Genomic DNA, 27,456 nt, shown 5'->3' with positions numbered 1-27,456 from the left:
ACATGTACTCTGAGCATGCGCTGACCAACTGGCAAGTGACATTTTCAAACTGTCCCTGACTGAGTCTGTAATACCAACATGTTTCAAGCAGACCAACATAGTCCCTGTGCCCAAGAACACTAAGCTAACCTGCCTAAATGACTACCGACCTGTAGCACACACGTCTGTAGCCATGAAGTGCTTTGAAAGGCTGGCCATGGCTTACATCAACACTATTATCCCAGAAACCCTAGACCCACTCCAATTTGCATACCACCCCAACAGATCCACAGATGATGCAATCTCTGTTGCACTCAATACTGCCCTTTCCCACCTGGACAAAAGGAATACCTTTGTGAGAATGCTATTCATTGACTACAGCTCAGCATTCAACACCATAGTGCCCTCAAAGCTCATCACTAAGCTAAGGACCCTGGGACTAAACACCTCCCTCTGCAACTGGATCCTGGACTTCCCAACGGGCCTCCCCAGGTGGTAAGGGTAGGTAACAACACATCCGCCATGCTGATCCTCAACATGGGGGCCCCTCAGGGGTGCGTGCTCAGTCCCCTCTTATACTCCCTGTTCACTCATGACTGCATGGCCAGGCATGACTCCAACACCTTCATCAAGATTTCCTATGACACAACAGTGGTAGGCCTGATCACCAACAATGATGAGACAGCCTATATGGAGGAGGTCAGAGACCTGACCGTTTGGTGCCAGGACAACGACCTCTCCCTCAACGTGATTAAGACAAAGGAGATGATTGTAGGTGATAGGAAAAGGAGGACCGAGCACGCCCCCATTCTCATCAACGGGGCTGCAATGGAGCAGGTTGAGAGCTTCAAGTTCCTTGGTGTCCACATCACTAACAAACTATCATGGTCCAAACACACTAAGACAGTTGTGAAGAGGGCACTTCAAAGCCTATTCCCCCCTCAGGTGTTTAAAAAGATTTGGCATGGGTACAGTTGCACCATCGAGAGGATCCTGACGGGTTGCATCACTGCCTGGTATGGCAACTGCTCGGCCTTTGACAGCAAGGCACTACAGAGGGTAGTGCGTATGGTCAGTACATGACTGGGGCTAAGCTTCCCGCCATCCAGGACCTCTATAACAGGCGGTGTCAGAGGAAGGCCTAAAAAATTGTCAAAGACTCCAGCCACCCTAGTCATAGACTGTTCTCTCTGCTACCGCACGGCAAGCGGTACCAGAGCACCAAGTCTTGGTCCAAAAGGCTTCTTAACAGCTTCTAGCCCCAAGCCATAAGAATCCTGAACAGCTAATCAAAGGGCTACCCAGACCCCCCTATAAGCTGCTGCTACTCTCTGTTTATTATCCATGCGTTGTCACTTTAACTCTACCTACGTGTATATATTACCTCGACTAACCGGTGCCCCCGCACATTGACTCTACTGGTACCCCCTTTATATAGCCTCACTATTGTTATTTTACTGCTGCTGTTTAATTATTGAAAAAAAATATTATTTGACTTATATATTTTTTACTTAATACGTTTTTCTTCTGAAAGCATTGTTGGTTAAGGGCTTGTAAGTAAGCATTTCACTGTAAGGGCTACACCTGTTGTATTCGGCGCATGTAACAAATACAATTTGATTTGAACTGTACTGTGGCTATATTGTTGCTACGGTGTCTCGAGGGACAAACAACAGTAATTTTGTTTCTCATTTTACATCCGAAGGTCTTTTAGGGAGTATGCGAGAACAGACGTTTGGTTACGCCTAGCCAAGTTCTGCTAGAAGCAAACAGAACGTAGTATGAGGACGCCTTAACCCATAGCTCAACCCCAGTGGATTAGTACATACATGGGCCTACTCTGGCACACACCTGGGAAATGGGCACATATGGCTGGCTGATGATTAATGGGGCATTGCATGAATGTGGAAATAGTTATGTCTCCATATGTGTATTTTTATTCACTCCACCCACATTCCTTAGGTCACGGGTTTCATGTTGAACTTGCAGAGAGAATATTAGGCTATTAGTGGACTCTCTTGAAAGCTAATTCATGAATCAAGTAAATTGGCAAATAAATTGGGTAAGGATAAGCCTACATTGCATGTGAATAGGCCTGTAGGCTACACGTCAATGCAAGACAGTAGGTTATAAGTCCAACATTACACTGCAATGCTTTACACACATACTCTAAGGCCATTCTCCTGGCTTGCTCCCAACCATTTAAGAACTTAGAAAATGTTGAGTTCAGGAGGTATACTCCAAACATTTCCCATATCTGACTATTTATCACTTTTATTACTCATCTTCTGTTGTCTTCCCTCTGTCTACGTGCAAGTATTCCACGGTTAGAATCTGCGTCGTGAAAACCAAGGCTTAATAATGCATTAAACATGGCCTGTGGCGTATTGAACATCTGGCTTTGATTGACCTCCTCTTTGCCTTGGTGGAGCTGTTCATATTAAGCCTCCCTCCTTGCACCTGGTCTCAAACGCGCTTGCCTTACTAGCCTCTCTCATTCGCGTCGAAAGCTCGTATCCAATTTTATGGACAACACTGCCTTAGTTTGTTCAATCAGGCTGTAATACACAATTAATTGGTATACACACATCCTGAAACTAATGCCTGCAAAATTATGTAAATGATCCCTACAAGCCAGATTTAAACTTACTCATATTTTAGACATAACTACAGGAATGTATTAATGAAAATGGTATATTCAAGTTTTCAATCTTCAAAAACAGCTATATATATATATATATATATATATATATATATATTTTTTTTTAAGGTATGGATTGTTCTCCATCCTCCCCTGATTCAGAATATTTTCATTGTCATGGCATGCTTGATTCAATAGCTATTGATGAGAGAACCAAATAGGCCTATCCAATATAAAACTAACTTTACCTTGGTGCCGAAGCGAACCATATAAGCTACCTACCGACTCTCTAAGTGGGGTTAACGTTACTATCCTGTGGATATTTTTGAATCAAATTTTGAGCAGCTGAAGGACAAACCACACAGACAACCGAGTAAAGCTAGAAGCATGGTCAATATGGAGTCTTCATTGGCCGTACAGCATTTACTGCAATGCGGCCTCTACAGAAGTCAGGGCATTCATACTTATTTTACTTCAGGGAGCAGAGTAGAGTCACAGATAGAACAATGAGACAGATATTTCACTAGATTTATACATGTGAAGCATCCGGTTGGCGTTTCCTCTCACTACCAAAACTACCAAATATGGTAGTGAGAGGAAGCCCACTGGCGGGCAGTGGGAGAAGATGGAACGAGATGCATTTTGGCCTACATTCTGGAAATGTTATCATCGATTTAACATTTGTTCCCAAAACTAGAATCTGTTATGAAAAGAGTGGACCAAGTTTTGTAGACTTTACCCTTTGTAAATTATTATTATTTTTTTTTAATCGCGCTGTTTGGAAGGAGTGCAAAAGGCAATTTGAGTTATTGCACACAAGCACTTCACAGAGCAGGTTTATACAGAACGTACCGCCCCCGTCTTCCGTCAATCAATCGTGTCAATGTGGAGCTATACCGAGCCTATGCAATGTAAAAAAAAGAAAGAAGCTGTATGGTACTTGATTTGGCCTCCGCAGACCTCTAGAAGCTTCACAACTGCATCCCACCCTCTATACGGAGCCTCCGAACCACATTGCCACTTTAAGTTTAAATATAGCCGATTAAACTCCGCTCCACCATTGACAATGGAGTTGAGCGGCGACGATGTGTGTGCAGACTTGAGCAATTACACACAACATTGTTCTGTGTCATTGCAGGCTATTCTTTGGGTTCTGAAATAAATTGTTTTTGATAACTTCATTTTATGTAACTTCGGGGCTCCAATCCGCTGGGCACACTAGTGGACAACTCAGACGGCAAGTTGAGTTTAGTCGGCTACTTTACATGTCATTTTATGAAACATTCTGGCTTGTAAGGATACTTTTCAAGATTTTGCAGTCATTAGTTTCAGGCTGTATATACCAACTAATTGGGTTTTACAGGCTGATTAATCAGACGAACGCTGCCTGTGCCTGCTATAGTAGGCTAGTGTCACAAGCTTTTGCCTCGGCGCTGCCTCCGTCCATGTCCGACATGATAAAAAAACGAGTACTGTCCAGGCCAGCAGGTTAAGTGGAATGTCAGGCGGTTCGTAATGAATAGGAGCCGGTTTGTCTGACCCTTCCAAAGACAGAAGAACTCAAAAGCACCCACCACTCTCGGATTTATGACCGTGCGCAGTGTCAAGGGAGTTTTATCGATGTGTTTTGCGAGCCGGATCGTTAAACAACATTGGCGGCAGAAAGTTGACGTAAAATCCGAAGGGACGACAACACTACTCGCGCTACTTCCCCGTTTTTAATGTGTCATGTAATTGTCGGTGGTCATTTTTCATGGGCGCAGCTGGAGTTGAAAGAGACATCAGGGTGGTGGGGACTCGGATGATTGTTTGCAAGCAAATCAATTTGGCACGGAGAGGTGAGAAGGGCTGTAACCCTATAAGCAGATAATCTACTGGGCAATGAGAAGGAGTGCTGCTGGTGTGGGAATGGGGATGGATGAAGGATGGGAATAGGGGTTATGTCACTTCATTCAGTGTGTGATTTTTGGCATTTGGACAAGCATTTGTTTTGCACAGGTGTGTTCACTGAATTTTGTATGAGTTTCCCACTCACGTGGTGACTGACCCCACACCTGGTACTAGCCTCTACAGACAGACTGACAGAAACACATGGCACCCAGCGGCACTCAGTGACACAGGTGTGTGTTGTGCCACTCTGAAATGGATGATACTCCCAGTCAAAAAGTGACAATCGAGCCATTGGTTGCAGGCTTTGTGTGTGTGACTCTGTTTCAAGCATCGCCAACATACTAGTATATCAGAAGACTTCCCTATTGCTTGTTTTGTTAAATGAAGATGCAGTCCAGAGATTTTAAAATTACCTTATTCAATCAAATCCGTTAACCAGGTTTCTAGAGGTTGACCTAAGCGATTTGGATTCATACATTCATCAAATGCAACAATACTCTGTGTGGAACAGAAAAACACCCAAAATGCACAATATGAAGGCAAACCCCCATTGTCTGTGTGAATAGAAGAATGTCACAGCCATTCTTAACAATTGGGATTGAATAGTGTCCAGGGAGGCGTAGAGGCACCGTATTTCCTATATAGTGCACTACTTTGACCAGAGCCTTATGAGATGCACCCTATCACACACGTGGAGGGCCATTTAAACCTAGAGTTCTGATCTCATCTCCACGTGGAAGCCGTTCCCTTCCCTCTGGTCCTACAGTATTTATGAGTCCTCTCTCCCAATCGCCCTGTTCCTTCCCTGCTTTTTGAATTCAATGTCACTTTTTTGTCATGGGGCCACACTTTTTTATTTTTTTTATAGCCGGCGTTTGTCCACCGTTCAGTCCTGTGCTTTTGCTCTATCGCTCTCTCGTTTTTCATTCTCCTCTTTCTGCTGTTTCTCTGTCATTCAGTGCCAGTAAGTGCTATTCCATCCCGGCAGTCATTTTTTACAGGCACCAGACAGGACAGCCGTTTGTGTTTTTGTAATTACTGCTGAGAGACGAGGTTATAGACTGGATTTTTGGGGGGTTGGGGCCAAAGTGTGCTCCCACCCTGATCGGTCAGGAGAAGCCTCCCCCCTCCTCTTTTCTCCCATCCCTCCGTCTCTGAGAAACATGATGGGCCCACGTTGACGACACATCTGTTACTTACTCACACTCACTCGGACAGACACTCGCGTGCGCGCACACACACACACACACGGACACACAAACACACACAAAGGTACCCTGTTGACGTGGGGCCTGGGTCCAGCTATGTAGTTTGCTGCGGGCTGGAGATGTAAGGCGAGCCAAGACAAACACACAGCCGGGCCGTTTGAGGCCTTTTCCCCTCCGTGGCGCCTCTAACGTGTAGACTAATTTCTTTTCCCTGACGTTGCTTGTCCAACAGACTTGTACGTCCCAAATGGCTGCCTATTCCCTTAAAAGTACACTAGTTTTGATCAGAGGCCATAGGGCTCCACTATATAGGGAATAGGCAGCCATTTGGGATACAGCTTGGATGTCTGAAATGTTAGGCAGGACTTAATTTGAGTCTTTCTTGGATCAAGGCCCCACAGAATATTCTAGATATTATTTACCTGTCCATAGGTAGTAAATCAATAATTTTAACAACCCCAGTTGATTGGACACTAGGTAGGTTACAATAAAATGTTCCATTGGCCAATTGGAGTTGTCGCCACCGAGAGGCAAAGACTATAAATAAAGTTTTTTTTCAAATGAGCTGAATGGAGCTATCAGCGTATGCCTCCCGCATATCAGAAAGCTGACACCACACACACACACACACACACACACACACAGACAGACAGACAGACATATCCCCGATTTTAGGAGCAAGCCCTAAGCTTTTATTTACCCAGTTGTCAAGGGGGAAGTTGTTCAAACCTGTTGCTTAGCTGTGGAGGACACGAGGATGGCTCGGCCTGACCGCAGGTGTTTGTGTGAAATGTCTGTATGTTATTTTGCGTGTGTGCTTTTGTGTTTGTGCTTGTGTGTTTTTTTGCGCATGTGTTTGTGTGTGTATGGGCGACAGACCGAGCTAGAGAAAGGCAGAGAGGGTAACAGATGTGAGCTGTATTGTCAGTGCGTGTGGACGGGCAGAGACCAGGTGCAGGCTTTGTTTCCAGCCTTAAGTCCACTCTCACCCCGCTGCATTCAGTGCCTCGTGTCTTTACCCCTCCTCCCTCTATCCCTCTCTCCCTCCTCCTTCCCTTGGAACACAGTATTGTGTCTCTCCCCTTGGCTGGGGGAGCTGGGGCCCTTCTGTCCCCTCTTTCTCCATCACAGGTGACTGTTGGGGGTCCCAGCTGGCCAGCCTCTTGCCCGATTAGATCCATATGGCGGGGGGGGGGGATTGAGGCAGCAATGGTAGCGGTGGTGGTGCTAAGGGGCTGACAGCTTAACCCTTTGGTGTGCTTGGCTTTGCGGGCAGCCTTCTCTTCTTGTCCTCTTTTTGACTAACTCTTTCTCTCTGTATCTCTTTTGCATTCTCTCTATGTGTATATCTATCTCCTGAGAGTTTTGTCGGTTGGAGTGCGAGGGCGGTAGGTAGGTGGGTGCAATGGTCCTTTTTTGGGGGGGTTTTGTCATTTCTTTTATATGGATTTCTAAGCATTCAGAGCGTAGAACTACCGAGGCCTTTTAATGGAAATGTATCTTTCTAAAAACACAAGTAGAATTAGTCATGTAGAAGCGCTCTACGTGTCTCGCGTGTGAAGCGAAAGGCGAGTCATTTTGACTATTTACTAAAATGCAGAAGCTCTTTTCCATTTGTTGTTCGAGACGTTGGCGTCGTCGTTGTGGGACTGTCACATTGTCTGTCAAGTGTCCTTGATTTGCAACATAACGTTTGGCTATGTGTGGGTCGGAATGGCCACACGCCAGGAAATATCCCAGAGTTGTGACTTGGGATGTGTTGTGCACTGAATGTTGCAGCACGGGTACTGACCAAGACAAGATGGAGAGCAGACATTACACCAGATTTAAAGTCTCTGCACTGGCTGCTTGTGAGTTGATTTAAAAAAAATGTTTTTTAATTCATTTTAAGATTCTTCTATTGCGTTTTAAATCAAGCTATGATTGTGCACCCACCACAATACATGTCAGACATGGCTATAAATATACATATTTTGACCAATGGGTAAAATATGTTAATGATGTATATAATTCCATAAAAAAAAAAAACAATGGTTCAAATCTCTTGTCTCAATCATAATCTGTTCAAAAGTTATTGGCGTTTTTACCCTTGTAGGATGGCCAGAATTAGGATAACTAAATCAATGGAGGCCAGAGAGATTCTGTGCAAGAATTAAGGTTCACTTTCCTCAACTCATCTTTCGTCTCGAATCTGCAGGACATAAAACAATATAGAGGTAAGCTGGATCTCAGTTTTAGTATACTAATTATTCATTCTAAATTCCTCTTTTTCTAATATTTCTCACAAAAATAAGCATATTTCTGTGAAATATCAATGGAGCACTGAACGTATACCAAGCATTTTAATTTCATTGCCTTTTACGTTTAATTCAGCTCATGTCATGCTAATTTTGCTTTTTGCGACCCACGGAAATAACTTTTAAGACGACGACCACAACATTTAAAATCCTCAAAAGTTGTTACAAGAAACACGGGGCGGCAGGGTAGCCTAGTGGTTAGTGTTGGGCTAGTAACCGAAAGGTTGCAAGTTCAAATCCCCGAGCTGACAAGGTACAAATCTCTCACTCTGCCCCTGAACAAGGCACTTAACCCACTGTTCCTAGGCCGTCATTGAAAATAAGAATTTGTTCTTAACTGTCTTGCCTAGTTAAATAAAGGTAAAAAAAAATGTCAGTACAGCTCTGTGCTTATTATCAGATGTATTAGGTTACAAAATGGTATGTTAGAGAAAGACTCCACTGAACGATTCAGAACATAAATAATTATATTTGTCTTGGTACAATGAACGAAAAATATAAACGCAACATGTAAAGTTTTTGGTTTCATGAGCTGAAATGAAAGATCCCAGAAATGTTCCATATGCACAAAAAGCTTATTTCTCTCAAATGTTATGCACAAATGTGTTTACAATCTCAGTTAGTTAGCATTTGTCCTTTGCCAAGATCCTTTATCCACCTGACAGGTGTGGCATATCAAGAAGCTGATTAAACAGCATGATCATTATACAGGTGCACCTTGTGCTGGGGAAAATAAAAGGCCACTCTAAAATGTGCAGTTTTGTCACACAACACAATGCCACACATGTCTCCAATTTTGAGGGAGCGTGCAATTGGCATGCTGACCGCAGAATTGTCCACCAGAGTTACATTTTCATTTCTCTACCATAAGCCACCTCCAATGTCATTTTAGAGAATTTGGCAGCACGTCCAACCGGCCTCACAACCTCTGACCACGTGTATGGCATTGTGTGGGCTAGCGGTTTGCTGATGTCAACGTTGGGAACCGAGTGCCCCATGGTGGCTGTGGCGTTATGGTATGGGCAGGCATAAGCTATGGACAACAAACAAAATTGCATTATATCGATGGAAATGCACAGAGATACCGTGTCAAGATCCTGAGGCCCATTGTCGTGCCATTCATCCGCCGCCATAACCTCATGTTTCAGCATGATAACGGCCCCATGTCGCAAGGATCTACACAATTCCTGGAAGATGAAAATGCCCCAGTTCTTCCATGGCCTGCATACTCACCAGACATGTCACCCATTGAGCATGTTTGGGATGCTCTGGATCGACATGTACGACAGAGTGTTCCAGTTCCCGCCAATATCCAGCAACTTTGCACAGCCATTGAAGACGAGTGGGACAACATTCCACCAGCCACAATCAACAGCCTGTTCAACTCTATGCGAAGGATATGTATTGCGCTGCATGAGGCAAATGGTGGTCACACCAGATACTGACTGGTTTTTCTGATCCACGCCCTACCTTTCCTTTTTTTGAGGTATCTGTGACCAACGGATGCATATCTGTATTCCCATAAATTAGGGCCCAATGAATTTATTTCAATTAACCGATTTCCTTGTATGAACTGTAACTCAGTAAAATCATGAATTGTTGCATGTTGCTTTTATCGATTTTTGTTTAGTATATTTTATAACATAAGGATGTACAATTTCATCACAAGCATGTTTTCAATACACTTGGGGCACCCTATAACGGGTATTCAACTCTTACCCTACGAGGTCAGGAGCCTGCTGGTTTTCTGTTCTACTTGATAATGAATTGTACACACCTGGTGTCTCAGGTCTAAATCAGTCCCTGATTAGAGGGGAACAATGAAGGCAGTTCCACTGCATTTTTTTTTCAAGGTCCAGAGTTGAGGTTGGAGACTCTATATTATGCTTTATTTCCTTCCTTGTATCCTTGTTTCCTTTCCTTCATCCCAGTATGAGACTCAGAGCTTTTGTATCTGATGACATATAATTGACATTTCTGTACCACACTCCTATCTCAGTCACTTATCAACTTACACACGCTTCAACTTTTTTCTTTTGTCTGCATTTGTCATCTGATTACCCACTCAAATATAACACAATTACCCTCAAGACACACACGTGTCACATTTGATCTAGTTATTAAATGCAGTGACTCTTTTACGGGCCATGAGGGAATAGACCACAGCAAGGAGGATGTCGGCCATTCCAGTTCACTGCTTCATCTGTGTCTCAAAACCTATCTACCCCCACCTGAGTGACAGTCTCTCCACAGCTGTTAGATTGCTTATTAGAGTGGGAGATTGGAGACACCTGGTGCACAGGAGATACCTATCTATATAGAATAAGAAAATAACATGAACGATTTAAGAGGTAGGTTGTGTCCAAATATGCGTACTTCCGTCCTACATAGTAGGCCGTTGAAGGTTGCAATTTTTTAGTTTTATAGTAGGCCTAAATAATATTTCGATAAATGAGTATATTTTAAATGCCATACTCATTTCGGCTTTTCATCTAGTAGAATTTGCTGCACACTCTTGAGGAAGATAATTGTATTTTCACGCCCACGTGTGTTCGACAGCTGATAATCAGAATAGAGGAACAAGTGCGATTTCGAATTCGATGACGCCTTCTCAGTATGGATGAGTAGTAATGTTGATATTTGTTTCATATGGCACACGTTTGTACTAAACAGGATGTAGTACGATTAGTAGTAATACACAGTATGCAGATTAAAGGACCAATGCAGCAGTTATCTCAATATCAAATAATTTCATGGTAACAATTAAGTACCTTACTGTGATTTGTTTTCAATTACAGTTGTCAAAAATAATAAATGGCTTCTTAGCAAAGAGCAATTTCTCAAGCAATAATGTTGCTAGGTCTGTCTGGGAGTGTTCTGAGTAGAGAGGGGAAAGCTTTTAGCTATCTATTCCAGTGTATTCTAATCTATTGTATTATCCTTTGCATGAAAAATAATTTTTAAATAAACCAGATCTTTGGGACAACTTCAGGGAATGTGCACATTCCCATAAAAATAGAAGCTATGGACTGGGCCTTCAAAGTCAAAGATTGTATTTCTATGTACACTACAGCATTACGTTTCATTGTTTTCATTTTCTTTGTTGTTGCTCCCTCCCTCTCTCTCATCCTTTTTTTTGGGGGTTCATCCATATCAGGGATATGGTGACAGGTGGCACTCAGGCTAGCTAGACAAACTTCTGGCACAAGGCCAATATTGACTGGTAAACACAGGTGTCTTTTCGAGCTAATGCTGGACCATATTCTTTATACCCTAATAGTGTGTGTGTGTTTGGGCTGATGTGCCAGCTGCTTGACGTGTCCTTCAGACTGACAGTAGTAGGGGTCTCAGGTGCTAGGCCAAAAAAAGGAAGTCGTCCGGCTATGGCCCACTAATGTAAACCATTATGTTAAATGATCTGTAACGGCGCCATGCAGTGTCTTCTCGATACCTTTGTCATAGCCAAGGTTTCCCAATTTTTGATTTGACTAGTGCGTGATGCTAGAGCTGTGTGGGGTACTGTAGTAAATCATGCTACAAAAATTGGCTTCATAAGAAAGCGTTCTTGTAATACACGTTCTTGTAATACACGGTCTGTTCAAGTACTGTCCATATCCGAATACCCATACTTAAGTTCTAAATATTAAGCATTTTAAGTTGTAGTAGGTAAGACAGATTTAGGACACGGCCTCTTGTCTCCCTTTTATGTCCTGGTAGAAATGTTATTTAAAAATCCTGGAAAATGACCTCTTGGAAAAAGAGTGTGAACCCTGACAGTGTTGTCTTCTTCTGACCTGAGGCGGATGTACTGAAGCGACGCACAAATCAAATTGTATTTGTCACATGCTTTGTAAACAACAGGTGTAGACTAACAGTGAAATGCTTACTTAGGAGTTCTTATCCAACAAAGCAGAGTTAAGATAAAGATTTAAAAAAAAAAAAAAATATATATATATATATATATATATATATATATATGAGAGTGATACGAGGAATAAATACACAGTGATTAACATTAAAGAGTAAACGTAACATGGCTATATACACGGCGTAGCAGTACATAGAGGTAGGGATCAACTGAAATAAAAATGAATATTTTGAAAGCAATGGAGGGTTGGGTTGCATATCAGTTCTGAATAGAATGCATAATGCATACTATTTGTGGTGTTGGCACAGATATTATTGTTATTATTAAGTTATACGTCCCATGGATTGTGCTATTGAGACGTCATCCTCATTTCCTGACCATAAGGATTGTGTGGAGCATTGGAACCAGAGAGTGAGTGTGCTCCATGCGGCTCCCTGTGACGTGCTGGCACGGAGTGTGTGTGTGTGCATGCGTGTGTGTGTGACGGAAGCCCAAATGGCTGTGTATAGCCCTCCTTCCTGCCCCCTGCTCTAGTGAACAGGTGGAGCGATAGCAGGCAGGCCATGGGATGTGGAGGGAGAGGGATGGAGAGAGAGAGAGAAGGACAAGCAGTGGGAGAAAGAGAGGGTAGAGTCAGTGGGGCTCAGGGGCAGAAGGAGCTGTCAAATCGTGGGGTGCAGCGGTTGCAAGCCTGACAGTTCAAGTCAACCCTCGCTGTTGTGCGGGAATGTGTGTGTACACGTAACTACTACGAAGCAAGCATATACCTTTTTTGTTTCTTTTCCCTTTTCTGAGGGTTACGTCTACGAGCCAAGCGAGGCTTATTGTTTGTTTATTTCCACATGCCAAATAACTCCACATTGGAGCCACATCGAAAGTGTTCCGTCTTTTGATTTCACCCTAGTTCTTACCCACATTTCTGTGGTCACACGCTTGCATATGAAATGCAATATCGCTTTCCATCGGGGATTCATACGCACTTAAACGTCACTGAAGTACTGGCTATTGCATTCATATGTTTTTGTATGACGAGACAGACACTCAGTTCATAGCATCAAAAGAGCACAATAGTCCCACCCTAAAGCCATGGAACTCCATTGAAAAGAGCCGTTTCACCCAACCTTTGACCCTTTAAAACCCTGCTTGTCTATTAATCGTCCGTCTAAAAGCAGTTGGAAGCGTCTGATCCACTCCAAATGGAGACAAGATGCAGCCTTCATGGGATCTGCCCCAACAAAGACGCCCTCTGATCCAAAGATTATTACCATCTTTCTCTCTCTTCCCATCCCCTGATCTGGTGGTCCCATTCATTTCATTCATTGGCCGTGGCATATTGAGAAGTATGCGTTTAACATTCAAAAGCTTTTGCGATCTTGTTAGTAAAGCGTGAAATAGCTCCCGGACCCCCTTTTATTTTTTATATATTTTTTTGCTTCTTTCCCCCTCTCTCTTCGGCCCCTGTCCCTCTGGCTCAATGAAAAGCCATTCTTCTCCATGAACACAATGGTTTTTCTTCATTAGCACTTCTGCCATGGATCTCAATGGAGGGGTGGAGGATCGCAAGGCTAGACCCCAAGACATCTGGGGTTCTCTAGTAGGGGGCAAAAGGGGGTGGGTGTGGAGGCGGGAAGTTCTGTTGCTGTTTTTTTGTTTTTTTTCTGTGACAAAGGCAAGGACTTGAAGAGTCTGCATTGAGAAGATTGAGCTGGATCTGAAAATGTTGGATTGCTTTTCATAGCACGCATGCACACTGAGGCTTAGGATAGTGTGTGTGTTTAACTTGAGTGGCTGATGATCAAAACTAGACTTCAAACCTACTTAAATGTTTTTGTCATTTAGCAGACGCTCATATCCAGAGTGACTTACAGTAGTGAGTTCATACATTTTTCATACTTTTTTTCATACTGGTCCCCCGTGGGAATTTGAACCCACAACTCGGGTGTTGCAGTCGCCATGCTCTACCAACTGAGGTGTGTGTGTGTGTGTGTGTGTGTGTGTGTGTGTGTGTGTGTGTGTGTGTGTGTGTGTGTGTGTGTGTGTGTGTGTGTGTGTGTGTGTGTGTGTGTGTGTGTGTGTGTGTGTGTGTGTGTGTGTGTGTGTGTGTGTGTGTGTACATACACCTCGACCACGTAATGACCACTCCCCACATGCACCTATTGACCACGCCTCCTTTCTCTCTCTCTCCCTCCCCTCTTTCTCCCCCTTCAGACAGTGGAGAGAAGAAGACCCCTGCCATGCCCGGCTCTCCTGTGGATGTCAAGACTCATTCCAAACCAGCCCCCAGCAGCAGCGCCACCATGCCCCCCCTGCCCTCCATCAACCCCAGCGGGCCCCGGCCAGCCTCCTTCTCCTCCACCACACGTGAGTACCGAGTGCCCGGGGTGAAGTTTCCCTTAGGTGCAGATTTAAGATCATGTTCTCCTCCCCAATCCCAAACTTAAACATTAGTGGGGGAAATACAAAACTGACCCATGATGAGCTTCTAGGGGCAACTTGACCATACAGGGCACTCTACATAGTCTCGCTGCCACCATGACAGCGCCCACCGCCACTAGCTCCCCCTAGAGGAGCCTCCAGGGACCTGTACGCTTTGGGGTGAATCGTAACTGCATGTGACATCAAGTGAAAATTGTGACTTAAATGGAAGTTACGATTGAACCCTTTAATAGCAACCAGCAGATTTGAGCTGTGTGATCCATAAATTGATTAGGGCACACGTGTCAAACTCAAAGAAACGAAGACATATAAATATACCAAAATGATGTACCACAATCCTCTAATCCAAGGGTGGCAAACTCATTCCACGGAGGGCCGAGTGTCTGCGGGTTTCCGCTCCACCCATGTACTTGATTTGATGAATTAAGGTCACTAATTAGTAAGGAACTCCCCTCACCTGGTTGTCTAGGTCTTAATTGAAAGGAGAAAAACAAAAACTTGCAGACACTCTGCCATTCGTGGAATGAGTTTGACACCCCTGGATTAGTGGATTGTGGTACATGATTTTGCTATATTTATGTCTTAATTTCTTTGTCGACCTTAATTAATGGCCTTAAATTTTCAACATGATAAAAGATGTGAGGATTCCAGTATGAAAGATTGTGTCAACCCATTCAGTCTATCAACTCCTCTGATACCTTCTTTGACCTCTCATTGGCTCTTCTCCCTCCCCATCTCACTTCTTCCCTCCCCCAGTGACCAATGGGATCCATCACTCCCCACCCATGCTGAACGCCGTGCCCTCGCCGCCCCAGCGTTACAGCAACGGGCCTAGCTCCTCTTCTTCCTCCTCGCTGGCCAATCAGCAGCTCCCGGCCACGTGCGGCGCCAGGCAGCTCAGCAAGCTCAAACGCTTCCTGACGACGCTGCAGCAGTTCGGCAACGACATCTCGCCCGAAATCGGAGAGAGCGTCCGCAACCTGGTGCTGGCCCTCGTGGTAAGTGGTTGATATAACATTTTAGGAACCTTGTCACTTTGCGTTGTTCTGTATTGATGTGTCGACGTGTTGCATTTGATTTGAGAAGCGATATGATCATTTACCCTCGGGATGAATAAACTGAATTGAGTTTAACAGAATTTGATTTAATCGAATGAGATATTTCAACATAAATGTTGATTTCAATACAAATATCTGCCAAACATATATATACTGAACTAAAATTTAAACGCCGCATGCAACAATTTCACCGATTTTACTGAGTTATAGTTCATATCAGAAATACTCCTCAGTTTCATCAGCTGTCCGGGTGCACATTTTCGAGTGGCCTATTATTGTCCCCAGCACTAGGTGAACCTGTGTAATGATCATGCTGTTTAATCAGCTTCTTGATAATCCATCCACCTGACAGGTGTGGCATATCTTGGCAAAGGAGAAATGCTCACAAATTTGGATGTTAACAAATCTACGCACAACATTTGAGAAATAAGCATTTGTGCTTATAGAACATTTCTGGGATCCTTTCTTTCAGCTCATGAAACGTGGGACCAACACTTTATATGTTGCATTTCTATTTTTTGTTCAGTATAAAAATATGTTTATTTAGGTAGGCTTATATGCCCGTATATTCGCTATATGTGGCTTAAGTGGACCCACAGTATTGGGTTTTGACAGGCCCCATCTGCAACTTATTGATACCTATCGATCATTTGTGCACAATCATCTTTCATCCGTCGACAGGTTGATTGACAGTTGAAAGAAACTGCTCTGTAGTTATTGCTCTGGTCACTCAGTGATCGAAGCGATTTCAAAGTCTATCATCCTGTCCGAGAGCATCCATTTTGACTGATCTACAAATGGACTGATCCACTGTAGTTGGACTATTTATGACGCCAAATGATTTGTAGATCAGTCAGTCTGCAGTTGCTGACGACTGCAATGTGGTTGATCTGAAACACGCACAATGTCAAGCTCAGTGTTGGAGACTTTAAACCTTGAGAGGGGAACTGTGATTTGCTGATCTCTCCCCTGTGTCCCAGAATTCAACGGTCACCATCGAGGAGTTCCACTCGCGGCTCCAAGAGGCCACCAACTTCCCCCTGAGACCCTTCGTCATTCCCTTCCTAAAGGTAGCACCTACCTCCTCTCTCTATAGGTCTGTCTCCCTTCTCTCTATTTCTCTGTTACTCTCAATTTCCTTTCTCTCTTTCTGTCTCTGTCTATCTATCCCTCCCTGTCTATCTATCCCACCCTATGTCTTGTTCTCTCCCTATGTGGTGGAAATGTTGATGAACTGAATCCAGGCCTGTGCTGTGCGGACGACAGCGTTCCTCTTTGTCCTCTTCAAAAGGTGTTTGATGTTCGAGGGAGGTTTACAATGACTCAAGGACTGCATATAATTAGTCATGAAATCAGGAGTGGAAAAAGCAGATGTTTTGTATTGAAGGTAACAGCTAGGGTGCGTCTCAAATGCCATCCTCCCCCTCAGCAGCCTCCACTGATAGATTGTCTGTCTCAATGGAGGCTGCCGAGAGGAGCACGGCTCATGAAAATGGCTGGAACGGCGCAAATGGAATGGCATCAAACACATGGAAACCATCCGTGACGTATTTGATACCATTCCACCAACTCTGCTCCAGCCATCACCACGAGCCCGTCCTCCCCAATTAAGGTCCCACCAACCTCCTGTGATATCTATGCTAGCTCTGGTCAAAAGTAGTGCGCTATATAGGGGATAGGGTACCGTTTGAGACGCAGCCCTATTCCTTTCATGAAGCGTAGAGGAGCTTCTGGCACAGAATACTCTAATTACACTTCTCTCAGAAATCTTGAACTAATAGTAATGCAAATATGGTCATAAATAATGAAAAAACGCAAGTAGACGGTAGCATAATACAAAATTAGGAAAACATGAAAATCATTTCTCTAATTGAATTTTCAACAGCAAGACGGTTGTCGTATAAACAGAGAATTGGGGTTGTGAATGTATTTATTTATTGCCTTTCGGTCATTCATTCCCAAGTAACAATCTAGTTCTATGCGTTGACTAAACGAGCGACAGGGGTTGCGCAAGTTTAATTGGGCCTTTGAGTAACTTTGCAACATGGGGACCTGAAATAGAATACTTTTTAAGAGCTACCCTCAAGAGAACCGAACATAAATCTTCCAACCAGTCAAATTGTTCGGTGTTATTGCTCCATTCTTCAGATGGTGAAAATCGGCTCTTTTTCCATGGGTTACCTCTCCTTCACCTTTCAGAACCCCGACTCTCTGAAAGAATAAAAGGAAAAAAATATTGGTTTCCCTTTTTCTTAATTTACGAGGCTCCCCAACTTCTCTCCCTCCCTCCCTAGCACCGTGGCAGTGGATAGCTCAAAAAGAAAGCGAGGGAGAGACAGAGCTCGGAAGTGTGAAACATGACTGTAAACCATTCCCTCCCTTCTTTTATGGGGCTCAGCAGCGCGCCATATGGACTCTGTGTCGCATTAAAAGAAAGCAGTCATTCAGGCTTGCCCGGCGCCGCCAATTTCGCATCCGCCCCGCAGAAAAAGAGAACGGCGCTTAACTGACAGACAACATATGTGGTGGACTGATGTAGTGGTGGCCCTGGCAAGGGGGGGTGGTGGTAAGGGTCTTAAGTGGAGAACGGGGGAACGAGGAAGTCTTTGTAATTATAAGCACACTTGGGCCTGTTGCTCATTAAGAGATGGAAGGAGAAATAGAGGGAGGGAGGGAGGAGCCTGCATCCTCTCATCAGGCTTGGTGGTCATTCTGTTCTGCCTTTGCTCGTCACTCTTTTGCTCTCTTTCCCTCGTCCCTCTCTCTTTACCCCCTACGAGGGTGCTGCGTTCTGATTGCACCGTGTGATGTTTGTCTTCCGCTTCTGTGTCATTCTCTCCCTCCCTCTTTTCTCTGTCTGTCTCATTTGACCTCCACAGACTCTCTCTCATTCCACTCGGCCTTGCTTCTTCGACTACACGCACTCTAACGTGAAGCCCCATTTTTCTCCTTCTATGCACACAGCTCTTACCTTCTCTGCTTCTCTTGTGTTGCGGTTCGTCCAAAGTGAGTGATGGACTAAGTGTTTGGGTTTTGCAGTGATTTACTGAAAGGTGGACTGCAGAAACAGTCACGGGGCTTACACTAGGCAGACAGACAGAGACTGCGGACATTTTTAACCCCCTGTGGGGGGTAGGGGTGTGTGTGCACTTGTGTGCAGGCGCTTGTGTGTGATTCTCTGGCCTCTCAAGGAGAGATCTGCTGTATGTCTCTCCCTCTGGGCCTCCTCAGTGACACGTATCTGCCTAATGTCTCTGCCGTGTTGCCATGGCATTTCCGCTAGGTCTCTGCAGAGGCTTCACGGCCATACCGCGACATGCAAATAAGTAAAATAAATTTCACTCGAACTTCATGAAGTTCATGTTTTGACGTTTTCACCCCAAAAAATGACATGTACTGGTATTTTGTGGACATGTCAGTTGGATTTAATAGGAAATTCACTTTTGAATCAGACTTTGGATCGTTGGGTCAGTGAAGGTGAGAATAGAGAATGAAGATATTCCCAACTAGTTTTGTCAACTAAGAAATAGAAGCCAGCTCTTTTATGGCGACAGTATGGCAACTATACTGTCTCCATGGTGCCACTGCGTCTACGTGGCATCTACATGGCGTTTCCATGGTGTTTCCTTGACAGCCGCGATCCCTGTAGTTAGATTTTTAAGGCTTTGAGAAAACGTCATTACGGTAGCAGTATTCTTGTGATTTCTTGTATCTCGCTCTCATTCTTGCCTTTTTCAAATGACACTCACCTCCCTTTCTCCCTCTACCTCCCCCTCCCCAGGCCAACCTGCCACTGCTGCAGAGGGAGTTGCTCCACTGTGCGCGTGCAGCCAAGCAGACCCCGGCCCAGTACCTGTCCCAACACGAGCACCTCCTGCTCAGCACCACACTGGCCTCGCCCCCAGACTCCTCAGAACTGCTGCTGGAGCCTAGCGAGAGAGACATGGCCACCAAGAGACACAGCCCTAACAGGTAGCAGACAGACAGACAGACAGACAGACAGACAGACAGACAGACAGACAGACAGACAGACAGACAGACAGACAAAATGCACACACACACACCAAGAGAGACACAGCCCTAACAGGTAGCAGACAGACAGACAGACAGACAGACAGACAGACAGACAGACAGACAGACAGACAGACAGACAGACAGACAGACAGACAGACAGACAGACAGACAGACAGACAGACAGACAGACAGACAGACAGACAGACAGACAGACAGACAGACAGACAGACAAAATGCACACACACACAGTCCCAACAGGTTGGGGACAGATTGTCATATACTGTAGACGCACACACACACACACACATCCATGTGTAGTTTGCAAGCAGCCCCAAACGATGATACACAACAGACGGCCCTCCCCAATATCATACGTACACATTTCCTCTCTCTCTCTCTCTCATGCATTCCCTCTCCTCCCCTCCATCTTTCCTGCAGGGCCAAAGAGAATGGCTTCCACGAGCGCCCGCCCGCCCCCCTGGAGCCACCAACCAAGCGCATCTGCACCATCAGCCCTGCGCCCCGCCACAGCCCGGCCCACCCCCTGCCCCTCAGCGCTCAGCTGCATCCCACGCCACCCCCACTGCAACACTACGCCCTCGAGGACATCAGCGCCCCCCACCTACTGCACCGCGAGAGCAGTCACCGGATACTGGAGCTCCGCGAGCTCAAGGACAGGCCTAGACTACCAGGTAGATTCATCCACACGTGTTTACTGTGCACGCCTACTGGTGGTCATGTGCGGCTCAGACGGTAACGCACGGTGCTTGCAACGCCAAGGGATTTGTGGGTTTGATTCCCGCTGGGGCCATCCATACAAAATAATTGGAGAGAGAGACACACACAACAAATGCAACCCAGACGCATATACAAACTCACAAGGGTTTAGCCTGACATTAACAGATGTAGGCGCCCTTTGTTCTCTCACATTGGTCCCTCTGCTGTTTTCCACAACAGTCGTAAGGGACGACTCGAGCAACACCGAGATTCCGTCATAAAACAGCACTCTTTCTCACTCACACACACAACCACAGCCTTTAGTGTGGTCGATATGAAAGCTGCTAATGGGTGGTCTGTGTGAGTGTCCATACGAGCAAACGTGTGTGTGTGTGTGTGTGTGTGTGTGTGTGTGTGGAGAGACATGCACAGCAAACGGCATAGAAGTTCTCCGAAGACCATAAATCCATGGACCCCCACATGTGCTTAGTGTGCCAAACCACCCGGGAAGTAGTGTACCTTTTGAGAGAAGATTGTATCTAGTTCGTTGTAAATCTGCGTGCCATCTGATCCCTGTCAGTGTCAATGGCCAGATGGGGATGTAGATATTCAACGAAGTAGACACGCACTCCCATAAACACAGAGGCGAACGGCGAAACGCACACTGTGCCTTAAGGAAACGACAGTAGTTCATGCCCGAGGCACACCTTTCAGAGAGTCGAAGCATGGGGCCAGTGTTGTTTACGAGCGTTACGTCCCAGGGTACAGTAAGCCATCCAGCCTGTTCACCGCTACATCTCAGAGAGCTTTGAACTGGGGAGCGCTGATGAGAAACAGCAGCGGGGGTGGAGACAGGGGAGAAGGAGAGAGGAGGGTGGGTGGGGTTGATAGATAGTGTGTGCGTTTGTCCATTTTTTTTTTTTGCCGTTCATGTGTGTATTTGTGTCTTTGAATGCTGTGTTGGATGTTTGTCTTTTCGTGTGTGTTTGCCTCTCTGTGTGTGTGTGTGTGTGTGTGTGTGTGTGTGTGTGTGTGTGTGTGTGTGTGAGTGTGTGCTACCCCTTCCCTGCGCTACTCCAAACCAGAGCGGGTGTCAGCGCTGCTTAGCCAGGGGGCGGATATGTATAGAAGTGGGCCTGCGCCACACAGCCTTTACAGCTCCAGCGCTGGAATGCTGCTAGGTTCAGACCATGGGGAGGGGATGCCCACTACTCCCTGATAGTTACCCAGCCGCGGGGGCAGAAATGGGGAGGAGAGGGGGGTGGGGATGTTGTTGGTGTTTTTTTTTTTTTACGGACAGCTGACCTCCAGATGTGGGGGAGTCCCAGCGCTGCTGCATGCCGTGACTGGGCTCGGGGGTCTGGTTCTCATCAAAAGACATCGCTCTCTCGCTCTGTCCCTCTCCCTCTGCCTTTCAACCGCTCTCTCTCTCTCTCATCTCTGTTCTTTCTTTTAATCTCTTTTTTTTAACTCTTTCTTTGTTTTTACGTCTCTCACTCTGATATACACTGAGTGTACAGAATATTAGGAACACCTTAGCAGGGGCACAACTTTGGTTTTAGATTGTGATCTGCAAGAATTTGTCACAAGTTTTTGTTTCAATTTTTTTCATTTTTTTTTTTATTATAATTTTATCCAGGTGGATAAACACTCCAAACAGCCTACCCGACCGCTCGGCGATGTCCGCATGGTCCTAAAGCACACCCGTTGCCTTGTGTATGACATTCCAAAACTAGGGGGGGGGCAAAAATGCAATTTCAGCATGTGGGGGGGGGGACCCTAGTGAAAGTTACGCCCCTGCTTCCTAATATTGGTCGCACCCGCTTTTGCCCTCAGAACAGCCTCAATTCTTTGGCCCGTGTTGTCTCCATTGCTTCCCACAGTTGTGTCGAGTTGGCTGGATGTCCTTTGGGTGGTGGACCATTCTTGATACACATGGCAACTGTTGAGCATGAAAAACCCAGCAGCGTTGCGGTTCTTGACACACAAACCAGCGCGCCTGGCATCTACTACCATACCAAGTTTAAAGGCACTTAAATCTTTTGTCTTGCCCATTTTCCCCCTCTGAATGGCACACATACAGAATCGACGTCTCAAGGCTTAAACATCCTTCTTTAACCTGCCTCCTCCCCTTCATCTACACTGAAGAGAAGCGGATTTAACACGTGACATAAATAAGGGATCATACCATTCACCTGGTCAGTCTTTCATGGAAAGAGCAGGTGTTCCTAATGTTTTTTTTATACTCAGTGTTGCCCTTGTCTTTGGTAGAGGATATCTCATTTTCTAGCTTTCTCTCTCTCTATAGCTTTGTCGTTGTCTCTAACGCTGTCTTTTATTTTCTCCCTTCTGTCCTTCTGCCACTCTTCGTCTTTCGTTCCTCCCCTTCATCTCTCTTGTGTATGAGGAAGTGAAACGGTGACGATGGTAACAAGACACTAAAGCCCGGCTTGTCACTAAGCTATGGTCATGACATGGAATGTTGTTGTGAAATAAGACCATCTAAATATCATTGTGTCACTGCCTCATTGTGGTATGATTAATGGACACCACTTTCACCCCCTTCCCTCCGCCTCTCTTCCTGACATTCATTTGTAATGACGGCCGTGTTCCTTTTTTTAATCGCCACTTTAAGCTTTCAATTGTCTCGTCCTTTCTAATCAGGCACTAACGGGGGCTACCGCGAGGAGCCCGTGGACCACAGGCTGACAGACAGAGAGTGGGCCGACGAGTGGAGGCATCTGGATCACGTAAGTGCCACTGCTGACAGACGCCGCCACCACCACTGGAACTATAAGTGGCGTAGCACTTCTCAGTGCCTGGTGGAGCCATCAAGGCTATGTCAGACTGGGTGTCCCGTTCACAGTGGTGGACTTGTGCTAAAGCCATCTGCTGTCTACAGATGCCATGCCCTCCAGTATTGATTGACTGCGCAATGCAGGAGTCCTACCCAATGAAATTATATTTGTTTTGTCTCACAAACATAATTCTGGAATAGTAGTCCTGTGTATTAAGACTCATTATGTACCCCAAGTAACACTACTATATATAGCTATTACTTACCCTCACATTATGACATATACCACAGGAGGTTGGTGCCACCTTAATTGGGGAGGATGGGCTCATTGTAATGGCTGGAGTAGAATGGTATCAAATACACGGTTTCCATGTGTTTGATGCCATTCGGTCCGTTCCGGACATTGTTATGAGCCGTCCTCCCCTCAGCAGCCTCCACTGACATATACAGTATCTGCAGAGGTCGACCGTATTTTCTGCAGTGGTGTAAATATAGGAGGTATTTTGTGGTTGGGCATTTGGAAAATTGGGTGGGCCAGAACTGCAGCCCTCCTACTGTATTTTTTTATTTTTTTAGTTTGGCTCTCTCTAATGGTCCCCTCTTTCTATCTCCGTCGCTCACGCCTCCAGGTGTTGAACTGCATCGTGGACATGGTGGAGAAGACGCGGCGCTCGGTGGCCGTGCTCCGCCGCTGCCAGGAGTCAGATCGCGAGGAGCTCAACTACTGGCGGCGACGCTCCAGCGAGCAGGAGGACCCCCGCAAGGGAGGGGCCGCCACCATGCCCGCCCCCTTCTCCAAGACCCACAGCCCCCACACGGCCGAGGGACTCACCAATGGTGGGTGGTCCTCTGTCTTTTTACGTTAGAACTAACTCTTACGGTCTCAAATCCATGGGTGCGAAGTTAAGTTCATTTCTAACCAAGGACCTTGATCCTTTTTTTTTAAATGAATCGATACACACCTGATCGACAATTCTAGATGTAATGTATCATGTCAGGTGGGATTCCTGGTAAGGGATTAAAAAACGAGTGGTCCCCTTGATGGTGAGCCGCTGAAGCAACCTGCCAGCTACTGAGCTCCCACATAGTCACCACATAGACCCACTGCCCTCTGGTGTTCATCTACAGAACTACACCCATCAACACACCACTGACACATTTCGAACCTACACATACAGCCTGCGTTCCAAATGGCATCATATTCCTTATATTGGTAAGGAATAAGGTGCCATTTGGAACGCACACTCAGTCTTGCTGGCAGTGTTTGTCTCTCAGTGCTCGTCTGCTCCTCTCTCCGGGGCCCATGCTGCTCCATGGCCCCCAGACAGGTGCCAACGCTGCCCCCGTCCAGATCTGCCACAGAAGGCCCTGGCAGAGCCAGCCTGTCGTCCTTTAAGACCCAGAGCTGGCTGCCCGCCGCCCGGCCCGAGTACCATCTGTGTGCCCAGCAGTGTGTCTGGGCACAGTGTACACAGTCCAAACCCAGCCCGGGCACCACAGCACTTGGGCATGGGTCTGGATTGAGAGGAGCAGCTCAGAAAGAGAGGAGAAGGGGGAGAAAAAAAAAGAGCTAGAGAGAGAAGACGGGGATAAAGAGAGCGAGAGCGATAACAGAATGTAGCTACAGCTTGGTTGTCAGCTCCTCTGCCCTAGCCAATGTACTCCCTCTTCAAGCTGCCTGGCTATTCGGTTAATTTGGCCAACTGGGGAAGGTTGAAATGGTGTGGTTAGTGAGGGGATTGTATATCCCAAGTAAGTAGAGCGGATGATGCTATTTCACACAAGTCTGCCGGGTGCTAACTTTTTTTATTTTTTTTTGTCTTTCTGTGCCACAGAATCCCAGAGAGACTTTACGCCGCGGCCTGGCTCAGGCTATGTGCCGGATGAGATCTGGAGAAAAGCTGGTAAGGGCTAGTACAACAGTGTTCAACTGTCCCATGTGTGTGGGCATTCAACATTTATTTGTGTTCTTCTTCCCTTTCCCCTTTTATCCCTCTTCTTCTCTCGCTCATTAAAAAGATATCATTGAAAAACATTTGATATAAAGGAGTCCCCTCATCCGTCTATTATAACCACTATGTATCATAGAACCGCAACATGGTCAAAAACCTGTGTCCCCTCTCTCCTGCGCAGAAGAGGCGGTGAACGAAGTGAAGCGGCAGGCCATGGACGAGGTGCAGAAGGCTGTGGCCGAGGCGGAGCAGAAGGCCTTTGAGATGATCACAGCTGAGCGCGCCAAGATGGAGAAGACTCTGTCCGAGGCCAAGAGGAAGGCCACCGAGGACGCCATCCAGGTCATCAACGAGCAGGAGGACTCCAGCGAGGTTAGGAGGATATATTACTCTGCATAACTATATACACTCTTAGAAAGAAAGGTGCTATCTAGAACCTTTTTTAAGGGTTTTTCGGCTGCCCCCACAGGAGAACTCTTTGAAGAAACCCTTTTGGTTACAGGTAGAACCTTTTCCACAGAGGGTTCTATATGGAACCCAAAAGGGTTCTGCCTGGAATAAAAGTGTTTTCCTATGGGGACAGCTGAAGAACCCTTTTTTTTCTAAGAGTGTACACACATACTGTGAAGTGAGAGTCATGGTGAGCACGTAGGAAAAATAGTCAAAGCTGCAGGATGTGTAGATGTACTACTGTGGTATTTACCTACTTGCCTAGTATACTTTGTCCATTTCTCCATAAATATAGTGTACACACACTCTTCCTCTCCCCCCGCATGTAGTCTACACTACAGATACACAGCCGTTCACAGCTTTAATATATTATTTATCTCTATACTAAACTCATCCTTTCTCTCTCCCTGCAGTGCTGCTGGAACTGCGGGCGCAAGGCCAGCGAGACGTGCAGCGGTTGCAATGCGGCGCGCTACTGCGGCTCCTTCTGCCAACACAAGGACTGGGAGCGCCACCACCTCATCTGCAGCCCTGGCCTGCAAGCCCAGCCCAAGCCTGTGTCCGCCATCACCGCAGCCAGGGCCGCTGCAGCCGCTGCAGATGTTACCACAGGGGTCAAGGCCCCAGAGAGTGTACCAACCGCTGCCAGCCCTGGGGGGGAGAAGGGGTCGATAGCCTCTCGTTCCTCCACCCCGTCCACTCCTGCATCAGTGTCAGAGAGCAACGGGCACTAAGACTAGGACCATGGAGGGTGGTAGTGATACCGGCTCTCACTCAAGATGGCCTCCGTTCCCCTTTTCCTTCCATTCTGTTGTTCGTGACTGTTCATAATGGACACTAGGACCGGGCGCCCCAAAATGGCTTCCTTCCTTTGTTTCTCGTTCCTATCGACCCGCTGACAGGTTAAAGGTGCTAGTGTCCATTGTTCCATCGTTTGGCTTTCACCTGACGAATGACTTTAGGTCAGCGGTTGTGAGGGAGAGGAGACGAGGGAAGGAAACTGTTTTGAAGACCTACGATGACCCTCAGCTCTGGACACCAACCCCTGATCTAGCCAAGGAAGTGATGTCACAGACAGGAAGTGATGTCACAGACACTGAGTGAACGGAGGAGGAGATTAGGTCACTGATGTCACAAGTCATGTTACACAAAGAAAGAGTAGACACTGTGGGGAAGGGAAGGGTTGCTTTGGCAATGGCGGGCAGAAGACAGACTCATCTGCTTTGGGACTCTGAGGATCCATCTTCAACAGTTGGACAAACAGACAATCCACCTCCACAGATGGACACTTGTTTCACTTCATCCAAAAAAACTATCCCAAACAGATATGAGACGACTAAGGACTGACTTCAGACAATGTTTTTGTTTTAAGAGGACTGAGGGGGATGTATGAGATTTGGAATGGTCATTTATACCCAAGGGTGAAAGTGATGGTCGAAGTACTCACTGCATATTTCCTAGTTTCCTGTTGTGTGTGTGTGTGTGTGTGTGTATATAAAGCTAAGAGAAAAGAGGGTTATGGGTCTGAGTGACAGTACCAGCTCTAGAGTTCCTCTCCCGCTCTGGAAAGACATTTTGGAGGTGACACAATAGTGAAGTCACCTCCAGAATCCTGTTTGTATGTACAGTATAGCTGTTCTACTTTTCTTGCTCGCACAAGTTATTCGTCAGGTTCCTTTTTTTTTTTGTGTGTACGTACACGTGTGTCAAAACGGTTGTGCCGTCGGTGGATATTGTAAACTAAAACATTACTACGAATTTCAGAGCAATATAAAAATACAAAGTGTTCAGGTATTCACAAGCTGTTATGCATCACCAAAGTTTTCAATTGCTAAACAAGTGTCATTGCCTGTAACTGTCTATTGTTGTACACAGAATAAATATACAGAAACACTGTTTCTTGTCTTGTTCTATGACGCGTATAGTTATCTATTGTCATTATCACCCATTCGTCCACACCGAGCTTATAGAATAAATAAGATGGTAAGATAGAAATTAGTATAAGGTGTGTAAAGATGAATGCTGAACTACTAGAGATTTCCAATTATCTACTACAGTTGCTTATTGCTCAGCTTCATGTCACCTGTTGTACAATTCTGGGTCAGATGTCTTCTGATTTTAAGTTTGCACTGGTTTTCCATCAGGAATA

General features: G+C 45.7%; 1 protein-coding gene across 5 annotated transcripts in view; it reads left to right on the top strand.

The window, feature by feature from the left end:
• Positions 1–27,205, top strand: part of LOC106565304 (protein CBFA2T2) — a 53,406-nt gene extending 26,201 nt beyond the window's left edge. For all 5 annotated transcript variants that reach the window (XM_045691408.1, XM_045691412.1, XM_045691409.1 and 2 more), the window contains 10 exons: positions 14,092–14,244; positions 15,076–15,317; positions 16,358–16,447; positions 19,159–19,349; positions 19,830–20,083; positions 22,773–22,858; positions 23,535–23,742; positions 24,741–24,809; positions 25,039–25,229; positions 25,721–27,205. In XM_045691408.1, the coding sequence (XP_045547364.1) occupies positions 14,092–14,244; positions 15,076–15,317; positions 16,358–16,447; positions 19,159–19,349; positions 19,830–20,083; positions 22,773–22,858; positions 23,535–23,742; positions 24,741–24,809; positions 25,039–25,229; positions 25,721–26,041 (1,805 nt within the window). In that variant the 3' untranslated portion in view covers positions 26,042–27,205. The remainder of the gene's footprint in view (positions 1–14,091; positions 14,245–15,075; positions 15,318–16,357; positions 16,448–19,158; positions 19,350–19,829; positions 20,084–22,772; positions 22,859–23,534; positions 23,743–24,740; positions 24,810–25,038; positions 25,230–25,720) is intronic.
• The last annotated feature ends 251 nt before the right edge of the window (positions 27,206–27,456 follow it).

Source organism: Salmo salar, chromosome ssa12 (genome assembly GCF_905237065.1).
Source record: "Salmo salar chromosome ssa12, Ssal_v3.1, whole genome shotgun sequence".
In the NCBI taxonomy this organism is placed as follows: Eukaryota; Metazoa; Chordata; class Actinopteri; order Salmoniformes; family Salmonidae; genus Salmo; species Salmo salar.
This window is presented reverse-complemented; position numbering and strand designations above follow the sequence as displayed.